At 50.3% G+C, this 15,282-nt stretch overlaps 1 protein-coding gene across 6 annotated transcripts in view; it reads left to right on the top strand.

Moving 5' to 3' along the window:
- Ppfia1 (PPFI scaffold protein A1) overlaps positions 1 to 15,282 on the top strand; it is an 89,045-nt gene that overhangs the window by 29,537 nt on the left and 44,226 nt on the right. For 3 of the 6 annotated variants that reach the window (XM_076847750.2, XM_076847751.2, XM_076847752.2), the window contains exons 3-14: positions 3,047 to 3,148; positions 3,474 to 3,638; positions 4,030 to 4,104; positions 4,407 to 4,508; positions 4,924 to 5,145; positions 6,348 to 6,494; positions 7,942 to 8,076; positions 9,173 to 9,247; positions 9,587 to 9,670; positions 11,039 to 11,170; positions 12,315 to 12,377; positions 13,660 to 13,739. In XM_076847750.2, the coding sequence (XP_076703865.1) occupies positions 3,047 to 3,148; positions 3,474 to 3,638; positions 4,030 to 4,104; positions 4,407 to 4,508; positions 4,924 to 5,145; positions 6,348 to 6,494; positions 7,942 to 8,076; positions 9,173 to 9,247; positions 9,587 to 9,670; positions 11,039 to 11,170; positions 12,315 to 12,377; positions 13,660 to 13,739 (1,382 nt within the window). The remainder of the gene's footprint in view (positions 1 to 3,046; positions 3,149 to 3,473; positions 3,639 to 4,029; positions 4,105 to 4,406; positions 4,509 to 4,923; positions 5,146 to 6,347; positions 6,495 to 7,941; positions 8,077 to 9,172; positions 9,248 to 9,586; positions 9,671 to 11,038; positions 11,171 to 12,314; positions 12,378 to 13,659; positions 13,740 to 15,282) is intronic. The other 3 variants (XM_076847753.2, XM_076847754.2, XM_076847755.2) reach the window with 1 other exon arrangement.

Below are 15,282 nucleotides of genomic sequence, written 5' to 3' on the forward strand. Positions count from 1 at the left end.
TCTAGTACAGAAGCAGCTAGAAACCTGCATGGGCAGCAGGAGGTGGCTGATTCCACACGGCCCCAACAGGCAGTGCTGGCAGGCACCTTGGATCCTCAGGCAGGATGGCAGGGTTGAAGGGCTCTGTGGGATTGGAGCTTAATGGAGGCTGTCTCGCGCGCGCGCACCTGTGTATTGCTGGGGACTGAACCCAGGGCCTTGTGCATGCGAGGCAAGCACTCTTCCAACTGACCTGTATCCCCAGACCCTGGAGGCTTGCTTTTTGAAGTTGGGTTTAGATGAGGTTTCCTCAGGAAAGGTCACTTGGCACCGTAGACACCCTTGGGATTTCTAGAGAGTGGACAGCCACACTGTCCCATGGTTCTGTGACAGAAACACGTCACCATAGAACACTTAGTTTGGACTAAGGCCTGGGAAGTTGTGGAGGACAGCAACCACAGAACACTATGCTGAGTCCCTGAGAGTCACTTTGAAATCCTCACCCCAGGCGATAGTGTTGGCAGGTGAGGCTTTTGGAGTGATGAGGCCTGAGGGTGGAGTCATCCTGAGGGTGGAGTCATCCTGAGGGGGTTAGTGCCTTGTGGAAAAGACCCCAGAGGGCTCCGGGCCCTTCCACCATGTGAGAAGTTGGCAGTCAGACCTTCGCCAGACACTTAATCTGCCAGTGCTAGGACCTCAGACTTCAGCCTCCAGAACTGTGAGAAGCGCATGTCTTGTTTCTTGGCCACCCACTCTCTGTAAGTTATTTTTTCATTTTTCATAGTAGTTGAAAGTGGCTAAGACAGCTAAGCAGATGAGGGGTGCTAGCAGATGAGGCCTCATCAGGGCAATCCTGCAGCCACACTGCATGGAGCTCGAGGGCGGATCATGTGAGGTGCCCCACAGGGTTACCTCCTTCAGAGAGGTGCAGTTGCTCCATCTGAAGTGGGTGGAGAGTCTGGCAAAAACTGCCAAAGTCAGTCTGCATGTGATCATTGAAGATACACGTTAATATACCTGAACAGACAGGAAGGCGTCCAGCAGAAACAGAAAAGGAAGAAATGGCAGAAAACCAAGTTGAATTCTAGGAAATGAAAAGGACGGTAGCCGGGATGACAGACTCTGGTCTGGACACAGTCAAAGGCAAGATTCCTGAGTGAGCGGTAACTTCACAGAATTGACCCAGACTGCAGCACCAGGGGACATAGTGATAAAATAAACATTCAAGGTCTTGAATTCAGGCAGGCCCAGAGCCAGCTCTGTCTTGGATGTGACAGTCATGTGAGTAATAATAATAATTGCCTTTTTGTTTAAGCTAGTCACAGGCTAGTTTTCTTTCACTTGCCTCCCAAAGAATCTGGTTTTCGTGCGAGACCCTGTTGAGGAGTGTCGGTGCCCTTCTTGGTGGTGGGCTCCTGATGGTGAGCTGGAGGAGCTGCCAGTCAGAGGGCTTCCCACAGGACAGCATTGGCATCTACAGGAGAAATCCCACGGAGGGGCGCATGGAGTGATAGGTGAATGCGTCCCATGCGTGGGCCTCTGAAGAGTCTTGCTGCCTGGCCAGGTCTGTGCTAGGCTTTAAGGCCCAGAGGAAGCGGGACCTCCAGTGTTGGCTGCCAGAATCTGGAGGAGCCTGTATCTCTGAGCTGGGAGGGGGACGCTCCCGTTTTGCTCCTCCTGAAGTAGTATTCGAGGCATAGCATGTACATCTTCTCTTTCCCTTGTTGACGGTGGCAGTGTTGCATATCTGTGTCCCTCAGGAAGAGGGTTTTAGCTCTCACTGTGGCTCTGACAGGTGTCTGTTGCCAGCAGGTAGAAGCAGACTCCCAGGGGTGGCGGGTTCCTGTGGGAGGCTGAGCTGGAGTGGGAGGGTCCTGGGAGTGCCCTGGAGCACCGCCTGCTTACTGACTTCCAGGACCACCCCCTCAGGCTCTTCCACTGTGAGCAGCGGAGGCACTGAGTGTTGGGCTCATCCCAGAGACACTACAAGTGACTTGACTGAGTTTCAGCTGTTTTGCCCCATGTGATGACTGGCAGGAGAGTGTCCCAGTCTTTGGGCTCAGCTTGTCTGCAGCATCCATGGAGTGCCCGGTGTGGCAGTGCAGAGCTAGCCCAGATCAGGGCCGGGCAGATGCTCAGGGGCACTCGACTCCGAGCCACATCTTCAGCCCCATTTTGTTTTTGTTTTTTTTTTGTTTTTTTTAATATTTATTTTTTAGTTCTCGGCAGACACAACATCTTTGTTTGTATGTGGTGCTGAGGATCGAACCCGGGCCGCACACATGCCAGGCAAGCGCGCTACCGCTCGAGCCACATCCCCAGCCCCCCTATTTTGTATTTTTATTAAGAGATAGGGTCTTGGGGCTGGGGTTGTGGCTCAGCGGTAGAGCACTCGCCTCGCCCGTGCTAGACCCTGGGTTTGATTCTCAGCACCACATAAAAAATAAATAAGTGAAATAATGTGTCCAACTACAACTAAAAAATAATTTTTTTTTTTTTTTTTTAAAGAGATAGGGTCTCACTGAGTTGCTTGGGGCCTTGCTAAGTTGCTGAGGCTGGCTTTGAACTTGCGATCCTCCTGCCTAAAAGTCATTTTTACAGTTGACTTTGAGCAGTTGACATTTTACAGTTGACTCCCCAGGGGAGTCTCCAGGGTCCTGTGATCCTCCCAGGAGCGAAGCCTGCCTAGGCGGAGGCGGCCAGCATGTAGGCCTGTTTTCCCCTCCCCCACAGGTGTAGGTCATGTTGCTACAAGTCATTTGAAAATGTCGTCTGCTTCATCCCAGGTTCCCTCCTGGTTCAGGACATGTGTGACCTCTGGGGGTGCTGAGGTGTGGGCTTCCATCAGCACTGTGCCCCCGCCGACAGTCTGGCCTGGGCTCTGATCCATGAGGGCACCCCTGGTCTCTGGAGGACCCCAGGGCTCACTCCTCCACACCCTGGGTGGGTCACCCATACGTGTGGACCGTGTGGACCGAGGAGGTGATGGAAGTCCCCCCCAGGAGGGCTCGCTGTTCGCTCATGTGCGCGTTTACCCTCTCTTTACCTTCCCTTTGCTGCTTTCCAGGAGTTTGCAGCACTCACGAAAGAGCTCAATGTCTGCAGGGAGCAGCTCCTGGAGAGGGAGGAAGAGATTGCTGAACTGAAGGCAGAGCGGAACAACACCAGGGTGAGTCAGTGGGCACCTGACTGCTGTCTGCCTCTGGCCACCATGTGGGGACCTCCTGGTGCTGCTATCCCAGAACTGCAAGGCCATCTGTGCTGCCTTTAAACTCGTTTCACACTTCTCATGCTGAGCAGTGCGTGCTCAGTCGGCCCAGCACCAGAGTTGCTTGAAACTTGCAGTGGGACCGAATGATGCTGTGGTACAGCCGAGGGGGGAATTTCTTGCTTCCCACAGAGTGGAAGGGATTCTGACTAGTTTAGCGTGACATTGTAAGGGACTCACGTGTGAAAAGTGAGCTCCCACATGTCTCTCTGGCCTTCTGCTTCAGCTGTTGCTGGAACATCTGGAATGCCTGGTCTCCAGACACGAGCGCTCTCTCAGGATGACAGTGGTGAAGAGACAGGCACAGTCTCCTGCAGGTGTGTCCAGTGAAGTGGAAGTGCTCAAAGCGCTGAAGTCACTGTTTGAACACCACAAGGCTCTGGATGAGAAGGTACTGTTAGCCCTGGACTGACGGTTCATCCTGTGTGTGCCAGTGCGTTCGTTCTGTCCTCATGCTACAGAGATGGCAGATAGCTTCTTGAATTCTAAGAGCTCGCTGGCCTAAGTGTCTTAACAGTGATTAGTTCTATGTGTTAATTTTCTGTTAAGAATTAAATAAGCTGTTTATTTAGAGGCAGAATTTTACTGGGATTTATCTCCCACTGAGCCACATCCCCAGCTTTTTTTTTTTTTTAAGCCATTAAAAAGGAAGTTTTCTTGATAGTAATGGCAGTGAAAGACATTATAGGTCCTCTGTTGTACTCACTAACATTAGGGTGACTGTACCCTAAGGACAAAATGAATGCATTGGCGCACACAGGAGCCCGTGCTCTGGTTCACAGGTGAGAGAGCGCCTGCGAGTGGCACTGGAGAGGTGCAGCCTCCTGGAAGAAGAGCTGGGAGCGACACACAAGGAGGTGAGCTATGCCGGCACCATGGTGCTTGGCCTCACCCTTTAGTCTGCAGAGGAGCATGGGGCCTGTCTAGTGGGAGTCGGGTTTTATTCACTTCTCTGATGGAGGTCGTGTGAGGACCAGGCCATGAGACTTGGTGCCATTGCAGGATCTCTAGTCCTCGTTGGTCCAGCAGATGCAGATTCTGATCCTGAGGCTGCCCTGGGTGGCATGGGGAGCAGCTGAGGGTCACGCTTTTCCAAAAGGCCTTTTGCTGCTGTCACTTTTCTTAGAGTCATCATATTCTTGTATCTTTTTGGTTTCAGCTGATGATTCTAAAGGAGCAGAATAATCAGAAGAAAGTGGCGGCGGGAGGAGTGCCTGACGCAAGCCACGAGCAGGAGAGCACACCCAGCACCAATGGAAAGGCAAGTCCTGCGTTCCCTGCTGTGGCCACCGCATGCGGGGCTTCTGGGAGGCTGTTGCCAAAGTGCCACCACAGCTTGAGCAGCTGGAGGCTGTGCTGCCAGCAGAGTGCACGGGCCTCTCTCTCTCTCTCTCTCTTTTTTTGGCTGAGCAATTCCTGGGACTGAACTGGGATTTCTCTTCCACTGAGCTGCACCCTTAGCGATAGTTAGTTTTCATTTTATTTGAGGCAGGGTCTCACTGAGTTGCCCAGACTGGCCTTGCACTTGTGACCCTCCCACTTCAGCCTCCTGAGTAGCTGGGGCTACAGGCCTGCGCCTGGCTTGTAAATCGGTTTCGATGGTCCCTGTTTCCTAGAAGCATTTTATTTCACAGCACACCAAGCAAGGCTACTTAAGGGAGTGGGTCTTCCTGTAGAGATCTTCTGACGGCTCCTCCAGCCACGAGGAAGACCTGGCTAAAGTCATCGAGCTCCAGGAAGTCATAGACAAGCAATCACGGGAGCAGAGCCAGATGAAGGAGCGCCTGGCCACCCTCTCCAGCCATGTGGCGGAGCTGGAGGAGGATCTGGACACAGCTAGAAAGGATCTCATCAAGTCTGAGGAGATGAACACAAAACTGCAACGAGATGTCCGTGAAGTGAGTGGTGCTAGAAATGGCAGTGCTGCCGGCACCTTTGGGGCGTGTGGGACACTTGGTTTCTCTCTGCTTCTCCCAGACCCTTCCAGCCTCAGGACTGGTGTAGAGCAGCAGGGACGGAAAACAGCACTGTGTGCCTGGCGTCCACGGTGGGAGGGCCTCCTCTCTACGGCCGGTCCTGGCGTCCCTCACCTGACCCACTTCCTTTAGCCACTGCTTAGCCGGTGTGCGCAGGCGCTGCTGGTTGTCTGCAACTGGCCGGGGAGGGCTGCGGACACTCCCTCCTCTCCCCACCTTCCCTCTGTCTCAGGAGGCCAGAGGCCAAACAGTGGTCCCACTTGGGTCACGTTGGGATCATCGTGTGAAAGCACATGCAGCTACACTAATTTCTGACAAATGTCTGTGTCTGTGCACCCGTGAGAAACCAGGGACTCTTATAAATCAAATGAGGGCTGGATACTCTGTTGTGCCACCTTTTGTCATTTCCTAACCTGCTCTTTGTGCCTGCACACGACCATCCAACCATCCTGACCCTTCAGTGTGGATGTAAGAACAGGGACCAGTGAGCAACTTCATGGAAGGGTTGAGAACAAAGGAAAATATTTGCTCATATTAGATCCTATTATATTTTGGCTACAGTAGAAGATTATGTGGCAGAAAGAGTAAAATTCTTTTTAGATTTTTTTTATTTCTTAATTTTTGGTCAGTCCTGGGTATTGCGAGTTGAATCCAGGTGCTCTCTACTGCTGTCCTCTGTTCTTTTCATTTTTATTTTGAAACAGGTTCTCGCTAAGTGCCAGACAGACCTCCTACTTCAGCCTCCCAAATTGCTGGGATTGTAGGCTTGTGCCACTGTGTCTGGCAAGACCTATCTTTTAAATATTAAGACTTTGTCATCATTAGTGACTTAGTAAACAGGGAAGGACCTAAAAATGGTGAGTTTGTTGGCGGTATTGTGTGAATAAAATTCTGGTCCTGGTCTCAGCATTGGGCAGTGTGTAGGATTCATTTTGCTACACACTTTGGATGGTTGCGTCCAGTTAAATTAGCCTGTGATCTCTGTTTGCATTTGACAACACGGTTGGATTTTGTAGTTACCTGAGGTTTTATCCATCTAGTAAAAGATGGAGAAGGAAGGCTGTGTGTGGCTTGACGCAGACGCTTTCCTCATCTGCCTTCCTCCCTCTGAAATGTCTCTGTAGGCCATGGCCCAGAAGGAGGACATGGAGGAGAGAATCACGACCCTCGAGAAACGCTACCTCGCTGCACAGCGTGAAGCCACATCTGTGCATGACCTCAATGATAAGCTTGAAAACGAAATCGCAAACAAAGACTCTCTGCATCGGCAGGTAATGGGTTTCACAGGCCTTCGTCTGGCTTTAATTATTAATGAAGATAAAGATATTTTTCCTAAGTTTCATGTTGAAAATATAAAGTCCAAATATTACTTTTCATGATCTTACAATACTGCGATCAAGAGGGAGGGTTATTGCAGCCTACGAGGAACTGAGGCTTCACCACTTCATGGAGCGCTTGATTCTGCTGTTCCCATGACGAGCTGACCTGGTGCTTGAGAGCTCATCTCGTAGGAAAGGAGTAGAGTGTTGGACAACTCCAAGGCTCTGGCTACCAGTTGACAACAGGGGTTGCTGGCAAACTTAAAAGTGAAGTGCGTAGAATCAGTGTCTCCTATAGTTTGAAAACCTTATTTACTCCTGTTTCTCTGTAGTCCCAGGGAACTGAGAGCTAACCAGAAAATCCTACATCAGTCTTCTTGAAAATAAAGTATCCGGTATTTAATAAGGAGCATTGTTTAACCAAAAATAAAATATTAGGCTGTTATTAAAAGGGATATTTGGAATAACTTTTACCAGGCTATGCTAGTGTGATATATTTTGAGGGTTTAGAGCATGTATGTATGTCCATACGAAGGAGATGTAGACAGATGTTAGCTGCTTAGCAGCTAAAAACTTTTAGGTGCTTTAAAAAATTTCTTCTATGTTCAAGTTTTTAGAGTTAAGAAGTTTTTTTTTTCTTTTTTAAACCTTTGTTCCATTTATTCTATTTTTTATGTGGTGCTGAGGATCAAACCCAGGCCCCCCACATGCTAGGTGAGCGCTCTACCGCTGAACCACAACCCCAGCCCCAAGAAGGTTTTTAAAAAAGAAGAACTGTGCCTTTAGAAACTCCGCTGAGCAGCTATCTGGCTCACAAGAGCCCTGGGCCACACACAGGCAGTTTGTGGCAAGAGGCACGGCCTCCAGGTGTGGGCTGGTTGCTTTTGGCGTGGTTGGTACTAACCCCTCCCACCTTGATTTGTCACTGAGAATGAGGGGGCTCTTAGAGAAAACTTGTTTCCCTTAAGGTCAGGGACCTTCATTTGTTCTTAAAAAATCACTTTCTTAAGAAAATAGCATGGGGCTGGGGAAGTGGATCAAGTGGTAGTGCGTTCGCCTGGCATGCGTGCGGCCCAGGTTCGATCCTCAGCACCACATACAAACAAAGATGTTGTGTCCCCCGAGAACTGAAAAATAAATGTTAAAATTCTCTCTCTCTCTCTCTCTCTCTCTCTCTCCTTAAAAAAAAAAAAGAAAGAAAATAGCAAATAGGTTGTCAAGGGGAGTTTGGGGCTTGGAGGTCAAACCTGATAAGCAGGGCCAGAGAAGCAGGGCCAGAGAAGCCCGGCCTGAGCCGGCCACCTGAGCAGCGGGGGTTCCCTCGACAGCCCAGTCTGCCAAGTGGTGACAGAAAGCACTAGACGATTCCCACGTTCTGACGCTGGGCTCTCTTCCACAGACAGAGGATAAAAACCGGCAATTGCAGGAGCGCCTGGAGCTGGCGGAGCAGAAGCTGCAGCAGACCCTCAGGAAGGCTGAGACGCTTCCGGAGGTGGAAGCGGAGCTGGCCCAGAGGGTGGCGGCACTCTCCAAGGTGTGCGGGTGGCTCTGGTCCCATGGCAGGACTGTAGCTGTCAGTGCAATTGGACCCATGTGTAGCTCAGATTTGCTCTCAGTGCCTTACCTGGACGGGATGCCTTTTAAATGTCAAACCTGTCCTTCTTGGTCATCTCCTGAACCTCCCTCCAGTTCCTTCAGGTACATACCACATAGGCTAGAGGTTTTCATAAAAGAGGATAGTTTTTTCTCAGAAAAAGAAAAATGCCATTCTCTTTAAAGACAAACTTGTCAAACTTTTAATTTTATTCTTTTGGAATAAAAGTACAGTTTTTGTTTGTTTTTGGGGTTGTGCAGGCTAGCCCTGAACTCCTAGCTCAAGTGATCCCCGTGCCTTGACCTCCCAAGTACCTGGAGCTATAGCCACGGGCCACCATGTCTGTCTTTAAAAATGACTTTTTGCTGGATGTGGTGCCTGTAATCCCAGCAACTCAGGAAGCTGAGGCAGGAGGATCACAAGATTGAAGCTAGCCTCAGCAACTTAGCAAGACCCTGTCTCAAATGGAAAAATAAAAAGGGTTGTAAATATACTTAGTGGTTAAATGTCCCTGAGTTTAATCCCCAGCACCAAAAAAAAAAAAAAAAAAAGTTTTTTGAGTAGCAGCCATTCCTCTGTTGACCAGCTCTTGGCGAGGCACATGCAGGAGCACTCCTTGCCCTTGGTTCTCAGGTCCCTCCAGAATGATGTAGTAGGTGCTCAACTCAGGCATCTACACAGGCCCTGGGAGGCCTCCCTGCCAGACCCCCGGCCTTCCTGGGGGTAGGAAGTACTTAGTGCTGCAGGGCAGGAGGCACCAGCCAGCCTTCTTGTCCCCTGGCAGGGATCCTGCTCGCCTTGGCTAGGAGGCAGTCTCCTACTGGGGAGAGGTGGGGAGAGGGGTCCTGGGACAGAGGTGCAGTGTCCTATTGCTGAGGCAATCTTGAGGCAGGCAGGTGGCAGCCAGACTTGCCCGCCTGTCCCATGAAGCAAGAGTATTGGCCCACTGTGACCACCTGGCTCCCTTGGTGATCCCCTTTTAAATTCTCGGTTTCTTCTCTTCCTGCTTTCTCTCCTGTCCTTGTCGGCTTTGTAGTCTGACCCTTTGTCTTCTGGGAGCTCTGCTGCTAAGGAAGCTAAAGTGTTGGAACTTACTTCCAAGCTTAGGAAGGTAGACGTGTGCCTTGCTCCTTCCCGTGCTTGCTGCTTTCTGCTTTACGTGCTGACTGACCAGCAGTCTGAGGATGGGGAAGTCACGGGTCGCTGAGGTCAGGCACGTGGTGGGGGGCACTGAGCCGTCGTCAGCACCGCGGGCTTCAGAGACAGCGCTCAGGGCCGGTTGTCTCATGGTTAGCCCTCGCAGCCGCGGGGCCGCGGGGACAGTGTGCACAGGGTGTGCCTCACGTGAGGCCGCCCCACCGAGCATGCCACGCTTGCTGCTGTTGCTGCAGTGGGACACAGCATGCCACCCACAGAGGTGCGTGTGCGACACTCACGGCGTCTCTGACAGGCTGAAGAGAGACACGGTAACATCGAAGAAAGGCTGCGGCAGATGGAAGCACAGTTGGAGGAGAAGAATCAGGAGCTGCAGCGGGTGCGTACACGCTAGAGCCGCGAGGGGCGCAGAGGCTGCCTGCTGATGTGTGCAGCCTGGCTGGCAGCAGGAGTCTGTGCCCATAGGCAGGTCTGTGGAGGCAGACTCTGCTTCTCTCGCCCACAGGGAGCTGCTCCAGGCACATGTGGGCTTCATGGGTGTCCCTCAAAGCCGTGTGCTAGCTGGGGGTGCCTTGAAGTGTAGAGCCAGGTCCCCATCCAAGGTGAGGCACACCTGTTCAGGGTGTGACACTGAAGTTCCCAGTTCAGGTCAGAAGCCTGACCTCTGTCCCAAATCCCGGGTTATCATTCGCCACAAACGTTAGGTGGACATTTCAGGGCAAGAGGAACACCGAGATGGCCTGTGGTGAGAGTGCTAGGACACAGTGCCGCAGAGGTGTGTCTCCGAGGCCTGAGTTTTCCTGGAACTGGGGGGTTGGGGGTACGTGTAGGGCAAGGTCAGGACGCAGGAGGCCTGAGTTCAGGCTGGATTCTACCTGTGTAAGTGAGTGGAGGAGGCACGGACATCTGAGTGTCGAGCCGATGCACCTCACCTCAAGCCAACTTTTTGACATTAATTTAAGGCAGTTAGGTTTTATTTTCCCAAAATTCTGTGTTCGTGGCTGTGCGCTTTAGAGCATTGGAAGAGCTTCCAGGAGATGGTTTTGATGCCTGCCTAAAGATTGCATCCTCCCGCCACTCACGTGCACACTTTGATCCCATGGGTAGAGTGACATTATGTATTAGAGGACGTACATCATTACTGTCAAAACCCGTTCATGAAGTTGTGAAGGATAGACCTTGGGATTGGAATATTTCTACCAGTTAAAAATAAACATTAAGCTGTTTTTACTTTAAAAATACTCAGATGTTGTTAGATGCCGTGGTCGACCCCTGTGATCCCAGTGACTTGGGGGCTTAGGGTCTCAGGTTTAAGAACAGATCAGCAATCTATCGCGGCCCAGTCTCAAGATAAAAAGGATTGAGGAGGTATCTCATTGGTAAAGCATCCCTGGGTTTAATCCAACCCACTCCACCCACCCGCCAAAAGTTAGATGCTGACAGGAAACAAGCATCTACCAAAAAGGAATCCCAGGTATTCTGTATCCTGTGTGATGTGTCCTCCTTTAGGTAAGGACTGTTGCTCTATGTGAGGCACATTGTGAGGACTGTATATCTAAGGTTTGTCACTGAGTTTTCCATATCTGTGAGTTGTTCTGATCGGCACATGGAAGTCCACAGGATTGGCAGCCGGAAGGAGCAGCTGAAGCGTAATAGCAAGTGAATGGCTCACGTTGGTCCTTGGTACTTTTAAAGTAATGGTCCTACGTCTGCTCAAAGTCTCAAGTCTTTGTTGGTCCTATTTTAGGCGAGACAAAGAGAAAAAATGAATGAAGAACATAACAAACGTCTCTCAGACACTGTTGACAAGCTCCTTTCAGAATCCAACGAGAGGCTGCAGCTCCATCTGAAGGAGAGGATGGCTGCGCTGGAGGACAAGGTGGGTGCTGGGCAGGCCCTGCAGGGCCTCCCTTCCAGAGCAGCCATTACCCTCCTCTCCAGGAGAAGGCAGTGGGGCTCGGGGTTCTGCTGTGGGGGGAGGGCATGGCAGTCTCCGGGCTGCGCACAGCCTTACTCAAGCATGAGTGGCCAGTTGTCTGTCACTCTGACTCCAGGACAGGGGTAGGTGAGCAGTTTCTATAAAGGGCCAGATGGTGAGCATTTTAGGCTAATTTTGGTAATCATGAATAATTTAGTAAAATAACTTCACACTAGTTAGTAATCAGCACAGAAGTAGCCGCGGACAGCTCACAGGTGAACAGTGCAGCTTTTTTCTGATTGGCTTGTATTGGGCGACAGGCCTGCATCTCACTGAGCCCCAACTCTCTCCTCTGCTCTTCTATAGAAGTTGATCTGGTCTTGTTCATACACACAACGCATGGTGTGGTAGGAGAGATGGAATCAACTAAAACCAGACACTCCCATCCCAGGCTCCACCTTTCGTCTCCTCACCTGCTTGGAAGGAGGTCTCAGCCCTGCCTCTGGGCTCACATCACCCAGGAGCTGTTCCCTGCGTCTCCAGCTGAGCTGGGATTGGGTGTGCTAGTGGGCATGTGCGTCCCTGGAAGTGCAGCTGGGAAGTGTCCCTAGACTGGCACTCAGCTGGGTCATGCAATTTGAAAGGATCAGTGGTGATTACTCCTCATTAGGGGACACGTTTATTTTACACAAAACTAGTTATAAAATGCATTATTAGATGCCACACAGAATGGCTCACTTTAAGGTAGAGGAATGTTTTTAGCTTTGATTCTAATTTTACATTTGAAACTTGACTTCAGGTTTCAATTGACCACTACATTGTATAGCCTTGTAGTCGGTATAAACTAGTTTATCTGATAAAAGTGAACTTGCCCACGAATCTGGCTAAGAGCCTACCTACATTTAGCAGCTGGATCAGTAAAGGAGGGCATTTACATGGCGAGAAGGATTATCAGGTGCATCCAGCCCTGGGCCTGGGCACTGCTCCCTGGCACACCCAGCAGTTCCTTCCTTCCCTGTGCTGCTTTGTCTTTTAGACAAAGACAGCTGTAGTGTGTCACCCGGGACATTTTAAAGTCTCAACTGATGGATTCTCTCTTTTTCAGAATTCTCTACTGCGAGAAGTTGAAAATGCAAAAAAGCAATTAGAAGAAACGCAACATGATAAGGTATTTAAATGCTCTGATTCATTGAGAAACCCGTTAAGAGCTGAATTGAGTTACTGTTATCACAGATATGTGGTGCAAGTTGAGAGAAGCTTAGCTTACAGCTCTCCTAGGCTACTAACACAAGATGTGTGCCTTTGTATTTGAGATACAAGTGTATGAGGCTAATATATTAGCAGAGACCTTTCATCAGGAACAGAGCTGTTGCTGGGTATGGTAGCACATACCCAGAATCCCAGCAACTCAGGAGGCTGAGACAGGAGGGTTGTAAGTTTGGGGCTAGCTTCTGCAACTTAGTGAGACCCTGTCTGAAAAGATAAAATAAAATGAGTTGGGAACATAGCTCAGTGGTTTAGTGCCAGTGGGTAAATTCAGCCTCTAGAACCAAAAAGAAAATAAAAATATACAGTGTGGGCTGGGGTTGTGGCTAAGGGTACAGCCCTTGCCTAGCACCTGTGAGGCACTAGGTTCGATCATCAGCACCACATTAAGAAAATAAAGGTATTGTATCTGTCTACAACTAAAAAAATTTTTTAAAAAAAGTGCTGTTAGTGCTGGGGGGCCTACTTAGTGGCAACACATTGCCCAGTATGCTCCAGGCCCTGGGTCCATCCCCAGCACTGAAACAAACCAGCCGACCACACTGCTGTCCAGCAGAAATACAAAGTAAACCACTTATGTAATTTTCAACTTCTTGGAATCCACGTTCGAAAAAGTATAAACATGTAAGAGTAATTTATTTAATAGTGTGAGAATATCACGATTTTGTTTATTAATGAAAAACTACTTATGTGAGCTACTTATGTTCGTCTCATGTTCCAGCTTTGAATTCTGGACCCCACAGGCACAGCAGGTCAGTTGGGGCTGTGTTTTGAGGGCTCCATGGTCACCAGCAGTCAGTGGCCACTGTGTGGCTGTGCAGAACTGGAAGTGAGAGAAGGCCTGCAGGGGTGGCCAGCTGAGTCCTGGATGGCCCCCGCTCCCTCCTGGGAGTCCTACTCTCTCTCCTCAACCCTCCTCTGGTGGTCTGCTGTTTATCCCCTGTGTGACTTTGTAGTCACTGAGCATCACTTTCTATTCATTAGGGTTTACCTCACAGGCCATCTCCGCATTCACATTTACTGTGGCGCTCTTGGAGAAAATTTTCCCCGAAGGAAAATGTTAGGCAGTTGTAACTAGTAATTTAGCCCGTTAGGGTTATGTTTGATATCTGAGCACATTTGTTGCAAATAGTTTGAAAACCTGAAAGACATCCTTGCAATGTGAGTCCCTGACTGTTTTATAGGACCAGCTCGTCTTGAACATCGAGGCCTTGAGGGCTGAACTAGACCAGATGAGGCTGAGAGGTGCTTCACTTCATCATGGGTATGGTATCGACAGACCTGCAAATGTGTTCTAGCCTGTCCCGGCCTGTGGGTAGCCGAGCTGGGTGTAGCGCCAGCCTCACTGCAGGAAATGGGTGGCTTAGTCGCAGCAAGAGTGCAGAGGGACTGTGTCTCCAGAGGTGGGACTTGAGCCAGGAGACACGGCCTTAGCAAACCTGGACACACAGGAGGTGGTTTGGAAGGTGGGGAATGCCTGGTTCGTCTTTGGGCATATTAACTTAGGTGCCTCAGGGAGGGTGGCACTGATGGTGTGGGGACCAGAGGACAGAGCCCAGGGTAAGAGGTGAAGCACTGCTTTCCCCGGAGCAGAAGCCATTCACTCAGGGAGACATGGCCGAGGGAGGAGATGATCCAGCCAGAGCTTGGGTTCTTTGACCTTCAAGGGTTTGCGGAGCATTTCTATTTATTTATTTATTTTGGTACTGGGAATTGAACCCAGTGTCACTCTACCATTGTACTAAATCCCCAGCCACTTTTATTTTATTTATTATTTTTAAAAAAATGTTTTTAGACATTGGTGGGCCTGCATGCCTCACACATGCTAGTCAAGTGCTCTACCACCGAGCCACAACCCCAGCCCCAACCACTTTTATTTTTTGAGACAGGGTCTTGCTAAGTTGCTTAGGGCCTCACTAAGTTGCTGAGGCTGGCTTCAAATTTGTGATCCTCCTGCCTCAGCCTCCTGAGCCACGGGGATTATAGGTGTGTGCTACTGTACCAGCTGGAGCTCTAATTGTTTTGAGGCACTGAAGTTGTGAGATACAGTCATTTTAAAAGCACTTGAGGTAGGACTTTGCTTTGGCCAGTAGAGGACTAGGTCACCTGTCTTGGGAATGACCCCAGTAAAGTGCTCAGCACACAGAGCTTCTTGTCTTTTTCTTTCTCGTCATTCAGAGGCAGTTTGATTAAGAGTATCTTTTTTGGGCCATTGTTTCTTTGAGGAAAATGGTCATTGAGTGAAAGTTAAACCTCAGCTAAAGTTTCTGAAGCGGTCAGCTGGTGTCAGGCAGGTGCAGGAGACAGCACAGTGGTGGTGTGGGGGAGCGCAGAGCCTGGTGGGAGTTCCTGCACTTGCAGACATTGGGCATCGTGTACCATGGCCTGGCCCACAAGACATGATCAGACAGAGCCAGAGCACGCTGTGTGGAAACCAGGGGCTGGACGTCCAGGACGAGGCCACCTACCCACAGAGGGACGTGCTGTGGCCACGACAGGAGTCGGGGAGAGGTGCTGTTGCTGGTTGGAGCCAGTCAGCCGTGTCTGACTCTCGGGAGGCCACTGTGTGTGTGCCGCTTTCTGGAACAACAGAGGGAAGCAAAGAGGTGGACAGGCAGTAGAGCCGGCAGTAGAGCAGGCAGTGTTTCAAGATGGAGAAGGGTGCCTGTGTTTGACATGGGAAAGAAGATGGGGAAAGGACATGTTTGCTCAGGAGCCCAAGGGGCCAGGCAAGGTAGACCGCCTCACACTGAAGAGGCGAGGCAGAGAGGGTCCTGCTGTCCCCAGAGGCTGGCCTGCAGAGTCCA

The sequence above is a fragment of the Callospermophilus lateralis genome, chromosome 2, assembly GCF_048772815.1.
Source record: "Callospermophilus lateralis isolate mCalLat2 chromosome 2, mCalLat2.hap1, whole genome shotgun sequence".
Classification (NCBI taxonomy): Eukaryota; Metazoa; Chordata; class Mammalia; order Rodentia; family Sciuridae; genus Callospermophilus; species Callospermophilus lateralis.